The sequence below is a fragment of the Anopheles cruzii genome, chromosome 3 (assembly GCF_943734635.1).
Source record: "Anopheles cruzii chromosome 3, idAnoCruzAS_RS32_06, whole genome shotgun sequence".
NCBI lineage: Eukaryota > Metazoa > Arthropoda > Insecta > Diptera > Culicidae > Anopheles > Anopheles cruzii.
Window position 1 is genome coordinate 37741580 of NC_069145.1, and position 25622 is coordinate 37767201.

Consider the following 25622-nt stretch of genomic DNA (forward strand, 5'->3'; position numbering starts at 1 on the left):
TGCGAGGGAGAAGAATGCAGTCGAGTTTGGACGTGGAATTTCGAGCAGTTTTGACGTACGTAGCTAGCGTCATCTGTCGGAAAGTAAGTGTAACCAACAGGATCAGGGAGCTAGAAAAAATTCAAATGAATTTTTGATCGTGGTAAAGACAAATGTACAATTTAACTTGCTAAGGCGTATATATTTAATAAGAAGGCTGCTCTGAATCGTCAATTGTTGTTTAAAAATATAATTCAGTACCACAAACCAGACAGTTTTAAGGGGCCGATGGGGTTTAAAACCCACCAGAATGATTCACAAAACATTCCAGTCAAGCTCTTCGCTCACATCCAGTTCACTGGCATTTGTTGGGACGGTCCATGCAAGCTCTTCGTCGTACTTTGGGTTCCACCAGTCCAGCACCGTCACGTTGCGGACCGCATCGAACACTAGCTCATCGGTCATTTTGCCACAGTAATTGGCCAGCACAATACGTACTTTATACCGCATCATGCTCTGCGACAGGGTTTGCGTCAGGTTCTTCACAAACAGCGTTTCGCTGTACATCGGAATCATCTTCAAACAGTCGGTGGTCAGCTGAAATGGCATTAGGATTTACAGTTAGCGGATCAATTTCGGAGCACACGAAATCGCTTATACCATCAGTATCTGGCAGCCTTCTTCCGGATTCATGTAGATATCCTGCATGAAAGCGAGCGAATTTCTTTGACGTTGCAGTTCAGCAGACAGTGCGGGGCGACTTCCGGGCTGCTGTCTTGCCTTTAGTCGAAAATAGTAGGTCCAGCAGTTTTTCGTTCGCTTGTGCCACGCAGAAAGCATCTGGCGACCGACAACGCGATCAGTCACTAGAGATGCAATTTTTAACTGCTCGCTAAACGGTGGATACAGGTAGAACAGCGACCGAATAACGGCTGCCCGCAGACCGCGCCGACGGACCATACTCTCCGGCTGGAACCGTGCTGGTAGATCAACCTTTGGATCGTAATACGATCGGTAAAGCTGACTCCAGAATCTTCCACTCTCCACCACTTCGGCCGTTTTGCGACAAATGCACGCAAACCGACCAATATCTTCCGGTCGAATGTGGTCCGATATATGGAACCATATGTTGATATGGTAATCGTTGTACGCTGCATCATCCGTAGCTGCAGTCTTTCTTTTTCGAACCGATTTGGATATATGATCTGGGTCAGCGTCGTCACAGTGCGGTTCCATCGTTATCTCCGAAGTATCCACTTTCTTGTGAGCCTTCGACGCCCTGTTGGTGCATCTTGGACTATCGGCATAGGCGAATATGGAGACGTCTGAAAGGAAACAGTGTGAACAGCAGTTCGTCATTGTCGGCGGTGTAAACTTACCTTTTCCTAATGAAGCCCGGTTCTTGGTCTGTTTAACGCAAGAGGCCATCGAAAGGGCACATTAAGCTATGAGAACGAAGGAGCTTTGGAATAAGGAGCGGGAGTAGTTTCGCTTCCAGCGATTGAACATTTGTTGATGTCACAATCTGTAGATTCCTGTGAACATGATGGTGTTCCACAAACGTATTGCTTAATATTATACGGAACTGCAATTTATCACAAAACACTTTGCGCTCTAACTCTTGTTCTGTGATGAATGGTTTGTTTACACTTTTGTAAAAATTTGACATTTCCGAACTGAGCAACCACGGGCTCAATGAGTTTCCGGGAATAGGGCACTCATTCGAAAACAGCTGTTTTTATTGGATGCGGAAAACTGCATTTGGAAAATCAAATTTCTTGGTTTCGAAAATGTTTAAACTTCCTGCCGCCATGGTAATTTAAAAAGGTGTATGTGTGATGACAACTTATATAAAATAATTAAAATTAAAATAAATTAAATTAAATCTATTAAATCATATTAAAATCTATTAAATCATATTAAAATCTATTATATTATATTATATATTATATTAAATCTATTATATTATATATTAAATCTATTAATTCATTAATTATTATTAATTATTAATTTTTATGTTATTTTAATATATTTAGGGGAGGGGTAATAGATTTTAATATTATATTATGCGATGGAAAAGTGGCAAGGAAAAGTAGCTTTAGTTAAATATTAAAATAAAATAAAATATTATAATATTAAAATCTATTACCCCTCCCCTAATAATATATATTATATTAATTATTATAATATAATCTAATATATATATATTACTCATCCTTAACTTATTCATATTATTTTTAATCATATTAAAATCTATATATATTATTTTAAGTAAAATTAAACGCTTTTCTTATTAGTTAGGTATATTTTCAAACTAACTATTTCTTTCAATGTGGACTGAAAAATGTGGTGCAATGAAACATTTTTTGTCACCCTGTTCCGCGGAACAACTCGTTGTAATTTGAAACGAACGTTGAAATTTCTAATAAAGGCTGCAGAACTGATCGCGTATTCAATCAGTCGATCGTCGATCGTGAAAGGTTTTACAGTGTGATGGAAAAGTGGCAAGGAAAAGTAGCTTTAGTTACGGGAGCCAGTTCCGGCATCGGACAGGATGTCGCCCTTGCTTGCGCCAACAGTGGCTTGATCGTTGTTGGGATTGCTCGTCGGGCGGAACTAATAGCGCTGCTATCGACTAAGGTGGTGGGTTCAGGGAAAATCTATGCCAAAAAGTGTGACGTTAGCAGTGAGCCCGAAATCATGGAAACCTTGGGATGGATTCGTCGTGAGTTTGGAGGAATCGATGTACTGATAAATAATGCAGGCATATTCCGGTACAGCTTCATTACGCGTAAGTATCAGCTGCTTCAGCGAAAGTGTGTGACTGCTCATTGATTGCTGTAACAATTGCAGAGAGTGAAACGGCCGATTTTCGCGACACCTTCAACGTGAACCTTCTGGCTACGTGCATTTTCGTGCGTGAAGCGATCAAGGATATGAAAGAAAGGCAAACGAGCGGTCACATTGTTTTGGTAAACAGCATTCTAGGCCATCGGGTACCGGACGTATCTGTGCCGCTTTTTGGCGTCTATCCGGCATCAAAGTACGGATTGGTCGGTCTGGCCGAAGTGTTGCGCCAAGAGCTCAACTTCTTCAAATTGCCCATTAAAGTGACGGTACAGGCTTCTATTGTGAACAAGTGACGGATTCGTGTCTATGGTAATATTTTTTTTCTCTGCAGAGTGTTCACCCAGGCATGGTTGAGACGGATATGATTAAGGTTTTTGATTCGCAATTAGCGGAACGTCTGCCGAAGCTGCAAGTTGAGGACGTCACTTCAAGCATTATGTACAGTCTGCAAACGCCTCCAGATGTTAGAGTGAGTACATGAGCATAATTTTTTTTCTTTATTCTGTAAAATAAAAAAACCAATGATCCATCCATCCGTCAAGGTTAATGAATTTCAGTTCACCGAAGCGAAGCTAAAACTTGATCTGTCCGTTACGATCAATGGTCATATCATGTTTCATTTGCCTGCGGTTTGCGATTGAAATAATTGTAAACCGGTTTCTCTACCGCGTTATACATTGCTTTAATTAAAATTTGTTTTACATTTGTAGATCGACGAAATAACCGTGACATCGAAACTGTCGAAAGCCGATCAGAATGAGAGAAAATAATCAGTTCTCCATGTCAAATGACATTTTTTGCCTTCATTCGTTATCCGTTCTAATCCTGTGCGCTTGCAATAAATGCGCCACCTTCCTGGAATTCAGCCATCAAACATAAACTGCCACCGTTTTGTTGCACTAAGCTGGAACAGGGTCAATGTGGATTCCGGTGCAACTAATTAGGAGCAATAAATTAAGCGTCAATAGAACGGATAAAACCGTTTTCGTGTGGTAGATGAATCAGCAGAGAGAAGTGCACACTAATTTATGCTCGTTTAGCCGATTTGTGCAAAGGTGAAAGGGCAATTCACTTCTATGTTTGTGCATCATTTATTGGGCGTGTACTTCGTCTTAGAAGAAGGCAAATTGCAATGAAAGAAAAATGCTCCGAATGTTTCTTGCGAATTGTGCAGAAAAAAAAGTCAGTTCGAAAAAAATGTGTGACATCCGGATACATCTTCTTGAAATCTATTGGTCTAATAAATTAAGATACCGTCATAAGCAGGTGTCGCATAGCCAGACATAACTCTTGCCTCTACTAGGTAGTATAACATATCAAAAATGCATTTTGGAACCCGCACCGTTTAAAAGCATGGAAGCACAAGGGGTAAAACATTTTTGGGTGTATGCTAGATCTACGTAAAACAAACACATTTTTCCAAACAACATTGAAGGTGAAGCACCGATGCAGCGTCGAATAAGATGCCCCAATGCCCCACACCTTCTGTAAGCTTCGCGCTGGTGGCAATTCCACTCACTCGCGAAAAACACCGCAAAACAACCGGAAGTAATGGTTCCTCTTTTCCTGGAGTGTTCACTCTGTCGTGGCACGGCACCCACCGCAGAATCAGATGGTTTTCGGGAAGGATTTTATGGGGCAGAATGAAGATATGTATGTTATTAGACGAATTATGGGAATGGGCGAATGCAGTGAGCTTGTGCCATTGGAATGCACTGCATTTTTCCGTACATAGCCTTCACCGTTAATGTGTTTTGGGCATGGTATCGAAGATCCGGAAAAGAGGCTGTAAAACCCATCCACTGGTTTTCGCAAATGGTAACGGATAGACTGGACCACGATAGAGTAGCATTTCAATTAGATTCTGACTGGGCTTTGATGTACTAGAATCGGTGGACTTTAGGCTAGACATGAGAATGTCTATGTTGTTTTAGGCTGGTGGAATTATTTTATTCTCACATACATTTAACGGATGAACTTCATTTAACTTAACTTAACTTGTAGTTTATCTTAACAATTGCTTGCGTCGCCACTGTTTCCCAATGCTCACAATTTGTAGACCATCTTTTATGTTTTGTTTTAAACAGGTCAAGAGACATAGAACTTTCCGGGATTTTAATGCACTTTGCAGTGAAGAAGGCTTGTACATGTGTAAACATACACAATGTACAAACACAATTTATGCAACTTACTGTGAATAGCAGTGCTAGTATCTCGCATTCCTAAAAGATGCAACGATGTTCATGATGTATGATCAAAGATAGAATGTTACCACTTCGCGGGTATTTACGAAGTGACTACATCGGGGCGAGCGGTGGATGAGCACCGGATAAACGCATTGTACTGCACAAACAAGAGCAAAGCTGCTCCGCCATTTTGGTTTTATTTATTTTCCATTTGCTTCGCTTTATTGCGATCTCCAGATGTCACAGTATATTGTGGGCAAATGTTTCCGGTGCTGGTCCCCGTTCGTTTGTTCTTACTGCCGGCTGCCGGTGCCGGGGCAGTTTAGTCCTGCCACGTGTTGGTTATTATCCACCGCGCCGTTAGCATTTCGTGTTACCTTCGCGCAAAAGCAGGCCACTTTCTGCTCAGAGCAACATTCTCTTTACCGTGGCTGATGGGTACCGAAGGGGACACTAGGAGGATTCACATTTTCCAAATCGCACTTCCTGTGCAACCTACCGCGAGCAGAAGGAGTGCGGATGGCCGATTTTTTTTTTCGGTAACGCTTGCGTGGAATGTAAATTATGCAAAGTCTTTCTGTTCTCCCAGTTTCGGCGTGGCCCGGATGTTGGCGGTCTTTTGCGGAGAGGCGAAAATCCCCAACACGAACCGTTGCGCGACCGATGGGACTTGAAAAGCATTCCGGGGGCGTCTTCATCTCATCGTGCGCCGCGTTGTGGAGTGGACTGTGTTTTCCGTTTTGTTCAGATCCACCAAAGGGCACATTTCGTTCTTTTTCCTTCCCGGCTAACCCGGTGGTGGACAACTGTTGTATGGTTCGGTTAGTTGAAAATTATTTTAAAAAACAATACAATTTTTCTCACAAATTTAGTGCGCGGTTTGACACAGGATCCGTACCGGAATTCCAGCGCAGGAATGAACAGCAAAATGGTTCGCCTAGTGAGCCACGCCGTCAGCTGTCGGTGGTCGGTGGTTTATTGAGTTTCTGTAGTTCTTGCTGCTGGGATGAAGCTGACTGGTGGTGCTGGTCCCCAGCCGGTTGCTTTGGGATCGTCCAGAAACGTTGCTTCTGCCCAAAGCGGCGACCTTCATCCAGCGTTTCAGGTAGTTTTTGGTGCAGCGTTTCGGGCAGGAACACGGAACTGGCGGCTCCCACCAGACCAATGAGACCCATAACGACGAACGGCAACCGGATGTCGTAGTTGGTGCCGAGAAACACTATGTAAGGTCCGAGGGCTCCAAACACGTTGGAAATTATGATACCGAACGAGGTGCCCGTTTGGCGCAGTGGAGTCGGATACATTTCCACAGATTGCAAATATAGCGCGAAATACGTGATGCAAACGAAAAACTTCATCACGATGGACAGCACCGTCACATACATCTCTGTGCCTGGGTGGTGTATGAGTAGTACTATCGGAACACAGGCGATAGTAGCGCCCAGAAATGCGCCACTGTTGGTGAATCGACGGCCGATCCGATCGCAGCTAATTTGACCGACCAGATAAGCGGGCAGCTCTACCGCACCTTGCCAGAAGTTGTTCAAGAACGGATTGCCCCCCATTTGCAAGCTCATCAGGAAAAGCGTGAGCGTCGGAATCGTATTACAGATCCAGCTTAGCAGCAGCAGCGTGGTCAACTTCGTCATGTGCCAGCCGCCGAACAGTGACGCAATACCGTAGGTTTTGTCGATCTTCCGCTTTGGCATCATGGCTTTCAGATCTGCCTCGGTTAGGTCGAGTGGACGATGGTTGATGGTGGCAATTTTGTGTAACTGCGCGAGACATTCACGATATCGGCCCTGGCTGGCTAGCCAGCGCGGTGACTCGATGCTGTACTGGGGAAAGCAATAGAAGAGAACGCACGGAGCAGATGTTACGATCATGAACCAAAACCAGTCACGCATCGCCCAGAGAACGAGCGGCGCGATGCAGATTCCGCTTGTCCAGCCGATCAGCTGCCAGAGCGACAACGAGGCACGGTTGGCATCCTTCGAGATTTCCATTAAAATGATCAACGGCGACTGAAAGGACGTGTTGGTCGAGAAGCTTCCGATGAAGGCGAGCAACGCGAAAAGCCAGTAGTGCGAGGCACTCCAAGCGGCAAACACTCGCCCGACAACGGCGGTCAGAATGCCGAACAAGTACACAGGAAGTCGGCCGATGCTGGAAGAAGGAAGAGGACCATTTGAGTGCCTGTCTACTACCAAGTCCAAACCAAACTAACCGATCACCGAGTTGGCCGAGAATAAAGGTCCCGCAAACTTCCGACACGCGAACGAAGGCAAAAACATTCGTCCCTTGGAGTTCGTTCTCGCACACCCAGTTTTGCTCCGTGACCGGTGTGCGATCGTAGTAGGAACGATCGTACTCGAACCCATATATACAGGACATCGTGGATGGGACAGCCGAAACGTTGCCCGCGCTGAGATCATCATCCCAGGACACGTTGAACATGAGGCACGCACTGTGCACAAACTCCCCTCGGCTGTTGTACTCTCTGAAACGAACCAATAAAATCAGTCAGAAGGGGGCAGAAAGACAGCGACACGGGAAGTTTTTTTTATAAAGAAGTCTATGAATTTACTTGCTGATAGTACATTATAGATAGACAAGAAGTGCTACGCTTGTATTATTGCATAGACTTAGCATACTGAAATCAGTGCTGTATTAAAAGAAAGCGGCTCGATGGTGATCGAAAATGTGGACGATATTTTTAGGAGTAATTACGTACGTACTTTGGATAAATCATATCCTTCCACTGTTCATCGCCCGTAGTCAGATTACGCTGCTTCGCGGCCAGGGGTGGAACGCTGCACCTATGTTCCGGCACAGCCAGTATGAGCAGTATATTAACGACGATCATCGCAAAAAAAAGAACCGCCACCACGTTGAAGATGATGTTGTACCGTCTCTGGAAGGGGCCATCATTTCCGATGGATTCCATAATCCGATCGAACGCAGCATCGGATCCCGCGCCATCGTCTGCGGTTTGTGATGACATTTTGGTCGCAACGACGGGTGTTGACGGTGACGGCCGAGTGACTAGCCCGACCGAGAGATAGAAGCACACATTAGAGAGACAGTTTCAATTAGTTGCACAAGGCACCACCGTCTGATATCACTCGACCACGATAAGGAGCACTGCTTCTACGTTTTATCGTAGCCTGTCATCAACCTTATCACACACAATCAACTCATTCACGACTAGGCTTAGCGCCGTCTTGGCGCGATAATGATAAGTGGGGCGAACAGCTGCGCAGCTGCGCATGGGTTCGCTCACCCGACCTCGCGTGTGTAGTCTCATCATGCACTCTCGACAACAGTGTTCGAACCCAAAGAGTGCACCGACTACGGTCAATGGATGTGAATGTAGTTGTGTCTTCCCACAATGCACCAAGGCGTGGCGAGTGTATTTTAATGCGGTTCGCGTTCAGTGTTTTGAGCAACCATTCGTTTGGTGGCGTTGTATTGGTTTTGTTTACATTATCCCTCGGTTGTTTAAGATTCGGTTTAATGTGGAACACTGTTTGAGTCCGGGGGTGTGTTTAGAAGAGATAAATGAAAAATTGAAGCACACAACCGTTAGCTAAGCAAGTTGGCCCAAGGGAGAGAACGAATGAATCTTTTAGCTATGTTTCAAACAAATGGTATTTTAAGAAAGGGAAACACAAGGAGCTGGGAGTTTGGACAGAAAAGACGGCTCTTGATCATTTGGTTTGCTGTTTGAATCCGAGACAAACTTAAAAGTGTATCGTTGCATATTCGTCTTGTACTCCTCTCTCGTAATATGTTTTCCACATTTGATTCATTAGGGTTCAACAGACAATGTTTCCCTGCGATTAGTAGAAGTAGTAGCTGCCATCTGTTGGCTCACACTCATACTGATAGAAGTGGTCCACATGGTTTGTGGAGTGTTTGGCTCTCGAGAATGAAAATAACCGATCTTGCAAAGAATGATTGTCAAGGACAAGCGCAGCGATTCGATCGAAAGAGAAAGAGAATCGTTTTTTATAATATTCGTATTTCTCATACCATTGTATCATATTATCATAAAGTAGGTTCGATAAATCTTTTACTAGCTCTAAGAGTTGAGAACTGAACTGTTTTTAATACACAAAAAAACGTTTATAAAATTTTGATGCGATTTTCTGTTTTGTTCAAAGTATGTGCCATCGCTAGCTAGACATTTCTCCTATCTCTCTGCTAAATAATGGATTCCTAGACGAAAGAATTCTTCCACTTTTTAAGTAAACTAATTAGTCATCCCATTTCGAGTTCCTCGTAGAAAAACGAAGGGCTGCTCAGCCAATACATGTCCCATCGATGAAAAAGAATGATATTCGGAACGAGCCAAGTCTGGTGAATAACGCGGGGAGGGATAGCAGCTCCCATCCAAATGATTCGATAGTTTTCTGATGTTTTGTTTTTTGGGCCCTTTTCACCTTCACTTCACGAGGTACCAGGCGCCTCCATTTGCGAAAACAGAAACGGCTTTTGGTCGTTTTTCGATCAATGCATGGTTCAAATGGATCATTTGTTGTCGGTAGCGATTGGAATTAACGTTTTCATCAGGTTTTAGGAGCTTCTGAAACACCACACCTTTCTGTCCCATCAGAAAGTTCGGGTTTTGGATTCCATCGCTGCTTTTTTTTGTTAAGTCAAAATCGCCATTTTGGAATTTTTTAAACTACTTTAAGCCCTGCGATCTTCCAAACACAAGTCCCGACAAGCATTTGGTGCTATTCCGAAGCAGTTTTCTTCAAAAGGAGCAGAAAAATAATAATCCCCGCAAAACATAATTTTCGGGCACAAAAGTTGGCATGGTCTAACCCTTTCAACGGCCGTTTGCAAACTGATTAAAATTTTTTGCGACCCGTACTCATCTACCTGATGTCAAAACAAGGTAATGATGAATGAACCGCTAAACTGGGAAGTCCCAATCGGCAGGTACAACCATCTTTTTAACAGTTCAGTTCTCAACTCTTAGACCAAACTCACAGCTAAAAGCAAACTTCGATAGTATGGGAAAGCTAGTTTTAAGAGCATTCATTGTACAGAAATTTAATTAATCATATTACAGAATTGTTTCAATGTTGAGTTAGATTAGAGATGCGTTTTAGATTGCGTTTTTGAGGTATTACGGAAAACATGTTCAGCGAATTGCAATAGGTTACAAAAATCCAATTTCATTTAATTAAAACGAAAACACTCCCTCCTTTCCTACCGTCTTTCCTTTCTACTGAGAATTGTCTGAGAGTAACGCTTCCGAGTTTTCAATCACCTCTTTAAAAAAAAGAACAACACAAAAAAAGTTACAATCGCGATACAAGCGATGTAAAAGGAGCTCGGTCCACCCAAAAAGAAGGTAGAAAAGTAAACCATCACATTCATTCGGGAAAGAAAATTTGCATTTGAATGTGCCAAAACTTTCAACGGCACCTCGGTGAATGGTTTCGTTCCGCCACCGAATATTCGGCACCGGCCAGCCGAAAACGACCCCTTTCAACGATTCGCTTCATTATGTTACACTACAAAATGGCACTACACCACCGGCTAACGGGCTGGGGTGGGGGGCTGCCAGAAACTTACGGTGGTGCGATAAAAAAGAAAGCCAATAAATTTTACTTTTAATCTTTCGATCCGCTTGCCGCGAGAGCGAGGTGGTTAAAATCACACCGACAGCGGAAGCCTGGGCGGAAGTTCATGCACCACCGAATGCACCACCCGGCACCCGGGCCGATGCTGAAATCGTAAGAAAGTTTCCCGTCGTCGACTGCTTAAACTTTATTCCGACGGACAGCGAGTTCCGACCGGGACCGGGCGACCGGAGACCGGGCCTGACCGCTCGTAGCCCGTAGCCAACAACGAACGGTCACGTGGTGACATGTGACACCCAGAGCACCACCAGGTCGCGTCACACAGTGGCACATACGAGTGCTGCGAATCTAACACCGAGAAGAGCTTTCTTCGCATCCAGCTCACCGACGGAACGCCAGCGTTTCCGGAATGTTAGGGTTAAAATAGTATCCCCGGTACGTGTCGCAATGGTATTGCTCTTGCAATTTGCTCTCTTCGGTCGTTCGCCTTCGGGGTTTTAAAGTATAATAAAAACAAAGTTAATTGTACATGCTGACAGATTCCTTCGTCCTGCCCCGCCGTAAACTATGCGCCCAAACCTGTCCGTTAGGGTAAAAGTTTTGCCTATAACTTTCCTAGAATAGTCTGCAGTCGGGTTGCCGGCAATCAGGGCGACGTAACTTGTCATTAACCGTCCGAAATGCTACCGCCACCCTCCCGAATGCGTATGCAGTACTATGTTTTCGTGAATGTAAAACCATGAAGGTCAGCTCAGAATTGAGCTTTTATGCTTTCAATTTTTATCCCAACACGGATCACCCCCAGCGGAACCGGGTGCGGGCTCGGTCGGCTCTGGAACGATGTTTTCAGATTAGATAAATCGGATTATGCTAAACAGAAGTAATTCTGCAGCAACAAATAGAAAAAAAAGGGAACTCAGGATACCGGGACCGACCGGTTGAGGCCTAATGTGTGTTGGGCGTTGTGTTTTTATTGAGAAGAAAAACAAATCCGCCTCCCCGGCTTCCGATTGTTGTAGTCCCCAGTCTCCCGGCTGGTACTTTTGCTTAATTTTTACGGTCCCTTCCCGTACCCGACCTTGTCCTAATCACAGGAATTAGACTCTCTTCGGCCTGCGAGCGAGGATCTTCCGCAATAAAAACGGCCTACAAGCTGGGCTCACATGCCGCAGGCCCCTGCGTCTTTCCGAGCGATTCGTGATGCAAACCTACGGTACATCATAAAGAGCCCGGATGCGCAAGGATAACCGCCGGCAGCAAGCACACACAGGTCGGGGTCCGCCGTTACTGTCACGGTGTCCGTGCCCGCCGTCCGTGGTAGTGCTTTGTAGTCGTCGTAACTTGATTTGGGTGTAAAAGTAATTAAAAATTCTGCTAAACTTGTCCCGTATGCCCTCGCGGGCGCGGCCGCTAGTTGGGATCCTAGGCCCTTTGGTCGTAATGTCCCTGCACCCTACAGAACCCTCCACTCGAAGGACATTGTGTGCTTCCGCGTCTGTCTCACTCCCTGGACAGTCGCAGGGAGCGAAGCATGTTTGTTTGTGCCGTCTCTAACCAGTTGGTTGGTTTTGGTATGTGCCGAAAAAAAATATAGAAAAACAAATGGCGGAAGGTACAACCCACACAGGTCCTTTCCGCTCGAAGCAGCACGGCGCATCTGGCTGCGTTCACGTCTTCACACCCGCAGATACGGCCTCGAGATTACTGGTAACTACAAAGGCGTCGCGAATGCCTTATCCCTTATCTCCTGTCTTGTCGGTGACTACATAAAAAGACAAACGAGCTGCTCGTGGCAGACGGGCGCGTTCGTTTTTTAAAAGAAGCACAGGACAGCCAGGATGGGCCGTATTTTCGTCTGATGTTTCAAATTATCTTCGTCCGCACCGGGCACTTCCGAATGAAGAGGCAGCGGGTTTTAGGGCGTTTTTTTTTTGGGCGCCGCAGCAGAATTTCTTCGGCGTTTTCGTTTTTTTGCTGCTAGAGCTTCCGAATTCGCCAAATGAATCCGCCGAAAGGTATGGCTGTTGCGCGTCAATTCAGCTGTTGCGAAGACGCTCCAGTTGGAATATTGAAGCTGCTTACGGTTGGAGGAAAGCAATAGAAGATTCTGAGTTTGCCAGTTGGCCGGAAACCATGCCGGATTCTATCGGTGATGGGCCTTAATTCTCGAGCTAGTCTGCTGCTTTTGCGAAGTAACGATAGCCGCAGGGTTTGTCCCAACCAGACTCTCTCGGGTCTCGATGTCTGTAATGATCAGCAGACATTGTTTCAATTACTCATTACTTTGAAGCATTCGCCGCTACGGCACGGACAAACGGTCCGGAAAAAACGGGATGTTACGCAGCACTCAGAACTTCGAATAATGACGTGTGAAGTTACTCTGAAGGTGTACAAATTATTATAGTTGCGTGCGACCGGAAAAACACACCACAACACGGCGTCCTAATTCAGCCATCAGTCAGACGGTCCACTTATTTTAAGTACGCACCGAGAGAAAGCGCACCGTGTAGACGATGTTGCGTTTGTTATATTTATTATTTTCACGCTGATTACCAGCAAGTAATGACGTGGGAGCCCTGAGATCCGTGTGCGCCACCGTGCCAGACATTACTAGACGCGATATCCACTTTCCACGAGTGCTGAAAGCGCTTTCTTCTCCGTACCGCGGCAGAGCGATGCGCCGGTTTGAAGTTGTGTCATTAACTGCTCTTGCCCGCTGGAAGTGTCTGGCTTGCGTCTGATGGTCATAATGACGCGTACACGTACTTAATTGCGCATCGTGTAGGGCATTTCATGTCGGATTTTATTTCCCTGCCCAAGATCTTCTACTCTAGACTCTGCACTACTCGGCGCGATACCACTATGCTGACGGAGTTCTGCTGGAAAGCGAGGTTAACGACAGGGATTAAAAACACTAACCAGTAGTGCATGCGTCTTAGAAAAATAAACAAATCATGGGCACAAGCCACCCGAACGAAGTGCAATGTCTGGAAGAACTATTCTACCGACATACCCGAATTGTATTGGTTTTGTAGTTGATCAGTCGTAGGGATTTACTTACGGGTTGTGCGTAGTCGTGAAAATTACTATTTGCTTCCAGCAATGATTATTGTCTTCTAGAAATAATTTGCGCTCTTTTCTAAAACTGATAATGTAGAACGACAGCAAACATTATTTGCGAAAGAGCGCTGATGCGAAAGATAATCAACCATGCGTCTCCATCAGCGCTGGACAAAGTGAAGATCGAAGAGCGAAGGTAGCTATACTTCATAAATTAACTATGAACTAATAGTTTCCTGAAGAACTTACAATGAGTTCATTCATAGTGTTTCTTGCAATGCAATTCGTAAGTGTTGCATTGTAGAATAATTGACTGGCGACGAAAATTAACAAACGTCACAACATTAATAATTATTGGATGAGTAGCTTTCTTCAATAATTATGCTTCGTGTGATGAGACGAATTGCTCACGGACGCATAATCCGGTGCTGTTTAGATTGCAGCATCGTCTTTTCCCAAAAACCACGGGTGTCAGATAAATTACGTGACAAATAACCACAACTCGAAACCATTGTCAACTGGCGGAAACCAAACCAGTAGCGGCAGTAAAGGCGCGCCGAGCTAGAAGGATGACAGCTGCTGTGTTGCGTCGGTTCCTGGGTCGAAGCTAGAGCTCCGGAAAGAACTTTGGTGGTTCGATGAGATCCTATCGTCAGCGCTTTTCCCTCCACCTGTTTACATCGTTAGTTAGAGCGAACCGGGGGCTACAATTGAGTGTTGATTTCATTGTTTGGCTGAGACAACTTTTATCCTTGCTTTCGTAACGAAGCACGGTGTCTCGATTGTGCGATTGTTTGACACCTTTTGTGTGTTTGACAGCAGCGCCCAATTCGTGGTCCAGCTGTTCCTCGGTCCAGGTTGCTGATGGAGCAAAGGTGCAATCAGTGCTTATCGGATTGCCACGAAGAGAACTGTCCGGAAGGCTAGTGGTTCTTTCTCACATCCTCACCTCAATTAGAAATATATTTAATCACATTCCATGTTTGATAGAGGTTAGCCTTCGAACTGTATCTGCATCGGGCCGATACTGCTTGGAAGCAGTTTGTTGATATAGGTCACCGTTGTTGAACTTGCCGGAAATCGATATGCATGTGAGTGCGATTAGAGACGGCGAACGTAAGGTAACGGATCCCCAGAGAGGATCTTGAATTAAATTAGGCATTATGGAGAAGTGGATCATGCATGAAATTGAATTCCAAGTCGTGCAACACAATTATGCTCCGGTTTCTCAGTGGAGTCAGACACTGAACTGGGTGTACAAGAGCGAATGCTACCGTGCCAATTAAATAGTGTGGAAGTTGACGTAACTCAAGGATACGAGCCGACGGTCAAGAACCAATTCGCTATCGACAAGCAGTAGTCGAACATATTTGGCTCGACATGATGTGAAGATAAGTGTTAAATGCTTCGTTGTATGTTGATAAGTTTTGCTCAGATTGATAAATGGATGAACTGGACAAAATTACTTTTAGAAAAGCAACAACGAGAAGAGATCAACCAGGCGCCTCCATTGGCTCTTGAGTGTATGATCTTCACAAACTACTACATTATACCATTAACTTAAATAGTATATTTGAACAGCATAGCAGCAAAACATGATCAAATTCTTTTACTGCATAATAAAACAAGAAACATAAAGAGCTCAATATACAGGTTGATGAACATAAACAACGATGTATCGTTAATAATGTAACCACTGGCCATTGTGACTCCGCAAAGTATTGAGTATAGGCTGGTCCAGCTATAAGATACCAACTCAGTTTCGGAGACCGAGGTTGCGTATCTTGTGGTTCCATGCGCTTCCCTACGCTCCGGGCTCAGGACCGTGCAAGTTGGTGCATAGACTCCCAGTTCCGGAAACTTTCAGCTTCTTAAATAATAAATTAACTCGAAACTCATTATGAATTTAAATAAATTACATCCCCCTCTGCTTTGTGCGATTAAAAAAGAAAACTGCTTCCGGGGAGTGCTGTATTCGATGCTGGCATGTTGTTGGCTGTAAGGCCGCGAACGGCCAGAAACAAGCAGCATAACGCAGGTTGGGTGCAAGCAACCAACAGAGCCACTGGCCATCGGTGCATCGCCAGCCGGAATTTTGTAGCGGGAAGCGAAACTATGAAACTAGCATTAAAATCTTTTAACTTTTCCACTTCCTCCCTCGAGGCCATGCCACGGTTGAATGGAGGCCCCGGTTGTTGATCGGGTCCAAGTGTACTGGCGGCATTCCGCAGCAGAGATAGTAAGAAAACGACCTCGGTTCCTTTATTGTTATCTTTCCGCAGCAACCAGTTTTCACTTCTGCCACAAAACTGTCAGAAACGCCCTTGACTTCTTGCCCCATTGGCAAGCCAGTTTTGCGTCACGGGTCCGTACGATAGTAGAAGTCCATTTACACTGAATAACTCCATTTTGGTGTAGTTTCGTGGTAAGTAGCGAAATGAAGTGCAATGCAAAGTTTACTGCGTTACTTTCGACTTTTGTTGCTTAAGAAAGCATCCGCATTCCACGCTAATAGAATAAACAGTGAACTAATCTAATATGTTTTGAGTATTGACTAATGAATTTTATTGAAGCTGATATGTAGCAGTAGCCACTTTCGTAAGCTATGTGATTTATAAAGGCTATAGTTAGTTGATGTCACTTTTGCTTTTGAAGGGTTGATTGAGATTTGAAAAACTGAATCAAACTACCATTACGTGACGTTGTAAAAAGAATATACGTGTATTATAAAATATGCGAACAAATGTTGTTCGCTAGACTGAAATTGGTTTCTAAATTGTCTATGCTAATTTTAAAGGTTTTTTTTTTATATATCCGCCTCGTATGGCGATGATGAGGTTATTCTGATTGACAGACTAATTTGAAATGTTACAGTTTCAATGAAGTGAAAGTAAATTTCATCAAGTTACTAGTGCTTAGTATTTCAACATTAGAGAATATTTCTAGCTTGTTACCCTAGTCCGAACACCAAATTTGTATTTCAATATCGTGCCAACCGGGATGACTTAGGATAGGTGAAAAAGCGTTAAACTCGGCCAGCGAGGGCTGAAAAAATTTCCAATTTTCTCATCCTGCAAAACTTCGCAAACAACGGCGCTCCTGTTTGCATGGGCGGCCGAATACGTGCCATCCGTAGACCGGGACTCGCGGTGTATATTTCATAAAATTCAAAATTCAATTTCACGCTTTTTGGTCATTTAAAATTCATAAAATACCGTTCCTTTTTTTGGGGCTTGGATTTGCAGTCACCGTGAGGGCATTTCTACTCCATATGATATCCGGGCGATATCTATTTCCATCGTCGTTATTGTTGTCCTCGGCCAGCGAGCGGACGAACGCGGCCACGGCAGCGAACTCTCAATGCCATTTTGGAGCCATTTACATGAGAACACTAGTCGCTTGTTTTGTTGTTCGTATCGTTTTGACATCACTTACTGTGTACTACACACGAACGTTAATTTTTTATTAGAAATGTTGAGTGACTTGCGCATGAATGAGTGTTTTATGCGTTAGTTAACACTCTTGCGTAGCTAAATTCCTCCTAAAATTTAGTTCGTGATAAAATTTTGTGTTTTATTCATTTTATTTCTCGGATATTAATTTGGAAGATATAGTTAGTGTTATATATGCTTTGATGTTTCTGTTTCTTAAAATGAACCAAATTTAAAGAGATGGTATTGTTTGGTGTCCAATTCAGAGTTAAAACCATCTCTCTAGTAGACTCTGTCCCGGGCATGGTAAGAAACTTATTCCCGAACCTATCGGTTCCTGCTCGCTCCGAGTTAAATGCAATCGCGACGCATTACCGTGCGGCGACGTTTCACAATATTTCACGCACAGAGCACATTAAATGTAGTAGCCATCAGCCAGAGGGCCACTTGTCTTGGTGCCGGTGGCCATGTTGCATATAAAATTCGAAACAAACTGCAAAATTATTCATTCACGCCGGGCGATAGGGGTCCGGCCCCCTTTCAGCGTAGAGCGTCATTTGCAGTGAGTGATTTCTGGCATTTTTCTTCACCTTTTAGAGTTTGGCGAACGACGGACAATTGTTCCGGGCTACCGTAACCTGCGCCGTTCCGCCGCCAAGGGTCCGGACGTTAAGTGAATGAGTGCGGACAGTGCGGATGGCAGCTGAAGAGAGAGAGAGAGAGCTCGCCAGGAGAGTTGCCGCCAAGTGGACCGGACTTCATTTTATTTTCCAGCTGAATAGCGAATAATTAGTGCCTTGTCCGACCGATGCAAAAAGGGATCGGTGTCCGTTTCTTTGATCCCCGGCACCGGTTGCCGAGACCGGTCGTCCATCAAGACGGGACAGCGCAGATTCTGGGCGCGCTATCGAGCAGTCCACCGTCCACTTCACGACGCCCACCGTCTGGCACCGTAATGACCACTTTGGAATCGCGAACGCGTCCCAAGGTGCCCGCTCTTGGTGAAATAAGTTGTGTTCTCTCGGTTTTTTTTCTCAAACAGCAGCCGTGAACTTGTTAATTAGAAGCAATTACATGAATGAAAGGGCTGAAACGGTCCGCAGGAGCCAGCCAAACCGAAGAGTCTGCAAGAGGACGCCAAGGAAATGGGAAAATATTGAACAAAACGATTGTAAAATTGTCAACGAGCTGGCTGAATGGGTAAAGCAAGGATTAACCGTTGACTGACCAAAGCATTGAAGTGCTCCGGAATCGGAAGTCGTCCTGGGTCCGCCCAAGGGATGAGTTGTTGCCGGAACGGGACCGCCGACATCAAAGTTTTCGACGAACTCGACGGTGGGCAGCAAGTCAGCAAGTGGCCACTGGCGCAGGATGGCCACTAATGGTTGCACTTTTCTACTCCTAGTGCTCTTCGCAACTTCTTCAAGGGTTGTACTTTTTTCGGATTTCAATGCAACGACTCGGTGCTTCGATTCTCACTTCCGACAACCGCGAACGGCGGCTCGTTGAAGGACCCCAAGATAAGCCAGCCATTGAGTGGCACTGTTACGAGGGCTTTACAGATCCAAGCTCACCTATTTGGCCACCGGATTGAAGCTGATTGTATGTTGCTTTAATGATGTTTTGTAAATAAGTGCGCTTATGAAATGGAAAGTACCGGTGCTGGTCGGTGTCTCAAGATCAGCTTTAACAGTAGCATTTATCCTTTATAAGGATTTTTCCACCATTACCGACAAATCAGCTACGGAAATAGTAAATCGGCATTATATTTCAACGGTAATAGTCGAACAAAAATTCGTTTAAAATCTAATTTTAAACTCCAAAGCATAAGCTAAACCTACGACAGGATTCTTTTCTTTTTGAATTTCACAACAGGAACTATATGAACCAGATGATTTGACACTCGGCCAGTGGCTCTCCGCGTTTTATCCACAGCGAATATTATGGTGATTACCTTTTCTACTGTAACTCAATCTATCAATTGTTGTTAGCAATAAAGAAGCGTCCTACTGGTCCCATTCACCGTCGACCGTCTCTCCCCTTGTGTGTTGCAGCCGACGCACATTAAACCTATTTACGAACCCATTTGTCGACACGAGACCAGGACCTATCCTACCCACTGATGGTGTCCTTTTCCTGCGCACACTCCCTACCACATTCGTTTGAATGTTCGGACTGGTTTTGGGAGGTTTTTTTTTGCCATAAGTGAAAAGAATAATTTCAGTAGCATTACCCTCGCAGGTCGGCGGCGCGCGGTAGAGGTGCCCATAAATTCATACATGACCGGTCCAGATGTGCACCGCTGACACATGATGTCACATTTTCGGAGCTACGAATCCTACGGGCTGCTCCTGTCACCCGCTGGCCAAAACCAAACCGCTGTCCGAGTGTATCACACTCAACGCAAACCCCGGTTGGCCGATGGGCCATGAAATGTGAGACTGTGCGGTTACTCCCAGCGGATTTGCTAAAGAAGCATGGCAATGCTTTCGGACAGCTACTTCCCGTCCTTCCGGCCATCGCGTCACCGGCGACTCCCGACGGCGCAGTGATGACGCAATTAATCGTTTCATTAGGAACACCGAATCCGGCGCACACACGCCCGGAGTGTCCTTCGTAGTCAAACGGATTGCGGTGGACCTTGTGTGCGCATAAATAGCGGCAAACGCGTCGGGACCGTGCGGGTCTCCCTCGGGAGTGCGGACCCACGCCGTGCAACCGGAACAAAGTTGAATGACGAAATTTGGAGTAATTTACTCTTTGCTGTCCGAAATTCGTGAATATGTGATAATCCAATTAGAGGTCCCGGGAGACATCGGTTTGATTCGGATTGCTCAAGTAAGATTTATGGAGGACGTAGCCTGTTTTTGTGGCAACTTTCCGCTGGCTGGTGGATAAACAAAAAACGTGTACAACATTCAACTGCTTCTAGCAAACTTTTTCCATTATAATTTTCAAGCACACTACAAGAGTTAGGTTACGAAATTTCGAATTTGACCGAATATTATATGCATAGCCCGATCTGGCCCGGAAAGGAGCCGCACATTTGACTATCCAATGAAATAGGCAGTCACCTGAACGGGAAACTTTGCCCCTCAAAGTTAATGATCATTTTCATGTTTTCAACACTCCACACCGTTTCGGTTGGTTTCGGTAGTCGGTGTGCTTTCAATCTCTTTTCTACGGGAGCATATCTAATCGAAAATTGAATCAAAAACATCGTTTCGGGTATGGAAAAAATGTTTGAAAATTAAACAGCTATAATTTTCTCTTTAAGTACCTCTCGTTCTCCAGATCTGTAAGTTGCTCATCACACGATGCCAACTTATGATAACATTCCTCCGCGAGCACCGAAAACCGTCTCCGTTTTCTGAATGGGACTGACGCTTCACCCACTTGCTTTAGTTCGCTTTAATTTATATAAAACTTGTAGATTCACTTAAACCGGTAGCTGACGAACTGCGCAAAGTGTCGACTGGTCGAAAGTTTACGTCGCTCATCGCTATGCTTTTCACCGTCCATCGATGAACTCCGAAGCAGGGAGCAAGGGAAAGCTCAACTACAGCGAATTTTGAGATGGACCAGAGCTGCGTGGGCTGGGTTCTTTTTTTTGCTGGCTGATGAATAATTTGATTTGTAAGCTGTTTTTGGGACGGGAGGCAAAGTTCTGCCTCGTCGTCGGACACTCGCCGGGTCGTTGCGCTTTTCCGTACACTCGGCAAAGTGCAACGAAGGGCCCACCAGTTCGGTCGAAAGGAAAAGTTTTTGGCGATCAGGCTCTGTTTGGGTCAGGAAAAAATAACGACGCCCGACTTTCGTTAACATTGCTTTTGTCTGCCCACTGGCAAGCTCATGATGCAGCCGATGAGTGGGAATACGTCAATGGAAAATTCGATTTGCTAGATCGTCAGTACGTTGCGTTGAACCGTCAGCACCTTCAGCATAAGGGGGTTTGTAACGGGCGAGCGTGTGCCGTAAAACATTGGATGCTCGATTCTCGGATTCCCTTTCTCTAATCGGCTTGTTAAAGTTACGGGCAACGTTGGAAGGATCGTTTTTCCCAGAACAAACTAAACTGGCGATGTGGAGATGTGGATTGCCAGCTACGTGGTTTCAGTGTTGATGCGTGTGCTTCGTGGTCATAGCAACGGTCGGTTGAATTGGTTTAGACATTTATCAAACGTCTCCAAAACTCCATAGATTTTAATCAAGTGGTCAGCGTATCAACCACGAAGGACATTCTGACTATTTTGGTCAAGCAACTTTGAGATAATATTTCCGATTTACGATGTGCGAGTGGAATCGATTTTCACACAGCTCACGACAACTTCATTCCATCCTTCTCCAATTTCCTTGATGATGATGCACAATCAAAGGCATGGGTTGGGTTAATTTTTATTTCCCAACTAGAGCCCTTGAGCATCCCGGTGTCCCGGCACTGTGCCCTTCTAACTGTTTATGCCCATCATTACACAACACAATAAATTTCAAACAGTTAATAATTTATGATTCGCGCTCCATGATTTACTGCCACCGGAAGATGACTGGCCTCTCGCCGGTTCGGTTTGTTCGGTGCTTGTCAGTTGCGGTGTCGGGTGCATGGACAATTTATTGGTTGATGTACCTACGGGTCGTACGGGTGGCGCCATCAACTGTTGGCGCCAATTCCACTGAGTTTTTTTCCTCCATCATCGATACTTGTCCACGGCCAACGGGACGACAGCGTACAAATGGCTGCGTGCGCCACATGCCGAGAGAACATTGTGTTTTTGTAGTTCTGTGTGTGTGTGGGTTTTGTTGGCATTTTATTTGATGCTGTCACAAAGGTAGGTCCGTGGGTCTGATCCGAACGGCCGTGGCCACGCTTAGGGTGGTATCGTTCCGCGGCGCCTAAGACGTGGACCTGGCATCGTCCTGGAGCTTCCTTCTGCTGGCGCTGTCTTGGAGCGTGATTTGAATACATAAACAATATCCCTTCCGTGGCACGCTATCCGGGCGCTGCGGTACCTGAGGACAGGATCCTGTGCCTGATTTGGACCAAACTTCTGTAAACTTCCGTCTCGTCAGCCAAGCACCTAAGCACGACTCCCCCCCGGAACGACCATTTGTATCGCATTTTGATACAGTTGTTGAAAGTTAGTTCAAGCGGTTCCTTTGAGCGATAGAGCAAAATGGACGACGATAATTTAATACACAGAGTGCCAGTGCGCTCCTTGAAGCCGCCGGCTAACGAGCACCGAAGTCGACCGAAGTGTTATGTCAGTAGTATTGATTATCAAATCGTGCAATCCGCTGAATGGCTTGGGAGAAGATCTGCTTGCCGTCGGCCAAAGGGGAAATGTGCTGACAAGCGGCGCCAGACACAGAAGTGACGACTTAACCAGGCGAAAAGAGTGAGAAAACAGGCGCGCTGTCTGAACGAGAAATTTGACGCGGTTCTCAAGTGCGTGTCACCGAATGGAACTTGAATTCCAGACACGGTTTGGCTGGGCAATTCTGAGAGCATCCTGCAATTAGTTATTCATCTTCGCGGCCGTCAATCGCGCAGGTGTCCCGTACTGCGTGGGTCGCCGAGAAGCTGACGCAGACGGAAGATTGTTGGCTCACCCTGGCCGCATTACTGCGAGACGACGACGAGTATTAGTATGACAATCAGGTTTTTGGCGTAGCGTGCCATTAGAAAAAGGGCGGAATCGAACGAGTTTCGGTGGAATTCGCACACGTTTCGCGGCAGGTTTTTTTTTACGCACCACCACTAGTCAAATAGTCCTGGCAGGGAAAACAAATTTCCACCGAAACCCGTTTCCTCGCTTGTGTGTGAATGGCGTTCCAAAGGAAACCGAGAACTGGAATGTCACATGAAGTTGGTTCAACATTTTCACCTTTTTTTATTACTGTTGTGTAAACCGCCGCTCGTACTGCCATTGCTGAGGGAGGCGTGCTAATTTATTTTGAGTATCATTAACGGGGAAAAGATTAAACTCAATAAGACCGTGCCAACCGTACATTAGCCGAATTGAGGCAAGCAAACATGGTTCGAGGTGATGGTTGGGTGAAATGTCTTACGAGAACTCGCATTGCATCCAAACTCAGAGGACAGCTTACCGACACCCGGAGAGGAAACTTTTTACAGGAATTCAATTGGAAAATTGAATTAGCTGCGTCAAACAAACTTTATGCATGCATGGTCTGTCTCTCTTGACGTACACGAACGGCATACCAGCGTGCTGATACCGCACAGCTCGATAGATGGACACGAAGGATTCAGAAGCAAATTGCTGATGTGTCGTGCATAATTGATTGACAAACGGAGTAGAGTCATAAAAGTCAGAGTACTGTTCTTGCTTACTGGACTACCGAAGCCGCCGTCCAACAGGTGGGAAGCGATCCGATTCATCTACGCTTTCTGATGCATACTTCATGTTTGCTGTACGACCACGAAAAAACATTGATACTTCCGTACAACCTTCGATGTTGGCGGCAGCAAGCGGAGCTGCAGGCTCTTTCGGGCCCATCAAGGATGGCTCAACTTTTGACTGTCACAAAACGGAAGTTATAATTTATCAAAAGCCGAAACTAACCTAAAGCTACGGAGCAACCCCAAGCTGTTCCGACTTCTGTCGCTCATTTTCCAACGTGCAGTCGCTGCGTGTGTGTGTGTGTCTTTCGGTTTGTGTTGGTGGAAAATAATAAAACGGTCGAAGGGCAAACGATCCGGCTCGGGCCGGAAGCTGGAAAACCTCAGATCGATTAGAAACAAATCGATTGTGCACGGGCACGGATACGGCTGAATTCTATGAATCCCGGATGCTGCTCGGCAACATCCTCTGGTGCGCCTTTTACTCAATATTTTATACCTCTGTGGCACGGCATGAAACCGGAAAGGTTACTTTCCCGGGCCGGCCGGAAAGGGTTAAACCACAAAGAAAACCACGGAGGCTCCGTTTGGAATCGTAAATCGGAAACCTGTTCTTTTCTGTGGCACCGTCCATCCTGAACAAGTTCTGCTCGGGCACCGTTCGGGCAAGCGCTCTGCCAAGGGTCCTTCCACGTCTCGAAAGGTGATCATCCCGCCCCGGGACGGCTGGAAAAGGGTAAAACCGCTTCAAACCACTTTGCTTCCAGTGTTTACGCACTTCGTAGTAGATTCAGGGCTTCGGGTGTCCGGACCGGGGGGCCGGAGCAGTTCCGGGTTGGCTGGCTCGGCGCTGGTAAAATAGCAACTTTTGCCGGAAACTACATTCACTGTGCTGCTGGAGGATATTGAAATTAATCTACAGCTAGGGTGCCACAGTTTTGGCAACCACCGGTTTGGGGCTCCTCTTTTATTGATTAGCAGCTGTCAGCAGTTGGGATTGGGTTATGAATTAGAAAACTAATAGGCCTAAAATCTAGTCACTGCGTGACGAAGAGAAAAACAATGGTGTGTATTTTATTATGTTAGCTTTTGGTAATCGACGAACACAAAAAGTTGTTATCATAACCTTATACTAGTGAGGCCAAAACATAACGGGAACCATCGTCGGCTATCGTGGACTTCGATTAAAGTGTTTTGATGCATTGTGAATTTTTTGCAACCGGCCAACTCCTCAACATGTCAAACAATGGAAATTGGAAATTCTTGGTTAAATTTTTTCGTGATATTTTTCCATCGCTTGGAATACTTTTAGAGTCAATTCTTTTAAAGTTTTTACAGTCACTGTTACAGTGCAGACCATTCCTAGAAATAATTTTGCAGACCCTTTAAAAAATGGTAACAAAAGTATACATAGATGTATTGCATAGGGTAGAGATTATTTTAAAGGTAATGATTTAATGGTAATAATGGTCATAAATGACATAGATTTAGAAGAAAACAGAAAGATTTCTCGAGCTAAAAGCGACTTCACTATATGGCCACAGTAGTACAACTACCACAGGCCACACCTTAGACCTTAAATTTTAACTCTTTCCTGGTGTAATTCATGTGAAACTTCTGTAAAATTCTAAAAAACATTCCGCCACATTCCGACACTCTCTGCCTTATTCCGACACTAGTTTTTGTAAAATGATGAATTACTGCAGAGCGAAAATAAAACATTTTAATTTTTAAACTTAAAAACTGGAGTAACAATGCATTTTGCCAAATGCTGGCCCGAAATCGGCTGCAGCACGGGGCTGCCGTAACAATTCGACAATCGAAAGTGAAAATGAAAAATGGATGAAATGAATTTTCCAACTCCACCGAGCTGGTGGAACAGGACACCGAGTCCACTGCCGAGTGCTGCTTGGGCGGGTTAGGAAAGCCAACGAGCGGCGGTGGCAAGGTTTGATTTATGAACTAACAATAAATTATCGGTTCTCGTGCGCTCGTCGCACCTACGGGAAAAAGGTTCCGGAAGACGCGGGTTTTCTTGGAGGCCCGAACCACCAGTCCGGGGGCCCCGGTGTTGACGATGGTCTTCATGTTACATCTTAATTTTATTTGCCCGTGATGCTCCTTTTTGGAGCCGATACGCTGGTGCACGTTCCGTGAT

General features: G+C 45.2%; 3 protein-coding genes across 4 annotated transcripts; 1 reads left to right on the plus strand and 2 right to left on the minus strand.

Moving 5' to 3' along the window:
• Window positions 1–175: 175 nt before the first annotated feature.
• Window positions 176–1577, minus strand: LOC128272967 (transmembrane protein 183). Its single transcript, XM_053010860.1, has 3 exons — window positions 1359–1577; window positions 640–1304; window positions 176–576 (listed from the first exon to the last, which is right to left on the minus strand). Exons 1-3 carry the CDS (start codon window positions 1405–1407, stop codon window positions 295–297), a joined length of 996 nt encoding a protein of 331 aa, XP_052866820.1. The 5' UTR covers window positions 1408–1577; the 3' UTR covers window positions 176–294.
• An 873-nt stretch (window positions 1578–2450) lies between these two features.
• On the plus strand, window positions 2451–4035 carry LOC128272143 (farnesol dehydrogenase). Its single transcript, XM_053009892.1, has 4 exons — window positions 2451–2770; window positions 2833–3095; window positions 3161–3298; window positions 3540–4035. The coding sequence occupies exons 1-4, from the start codon at window positions 2473–2475 to the stop codon at window positions 3597–3599; spliced, it is 759 nt and encodes a 252-aa protein (XP_052865852.1). The 5' UTR covers window positions 2451–2472; the 3' UTR covers window positions 3600–4035.
• Window positions 4036–4854: 819 nt separating this feature from the next.
• On the minus strand, window positions 4855–8268 carry LOC128271444 (carcinine transporter-like). Of its 2 annotated transcripts, XM_053008981.1 has the most exons (4): window positions 8128–8268; window positions 7754–8000; window positions 7243–7515; window positions 4855–7181 (listed from the first exon to the last, which is right to left on the minus strand). In XM_053008981.1, the coding sequence occupies exons 2-4, from the start codon at window positions 7960–7962 to the stop codon at window positions 5969–5971; spliced, it is 1695 nt and encodes a 564-aa protein (XP_052864941.1). In that variant the 5' UTR covers window positions 7963–8000; window positions 8128–8268; the 3' UTR covers window positions 4855–5968. The 2 variants fall into 2 exon arrangements, with proteins under 2 accessions (XP_052864941.1, XP_052864940.1); XM_053008980.1 differs by having other exon boundaries at window positions 7754–8268.
• Window positions 8269–25622: the final 17354 nt, after the last annotated feature.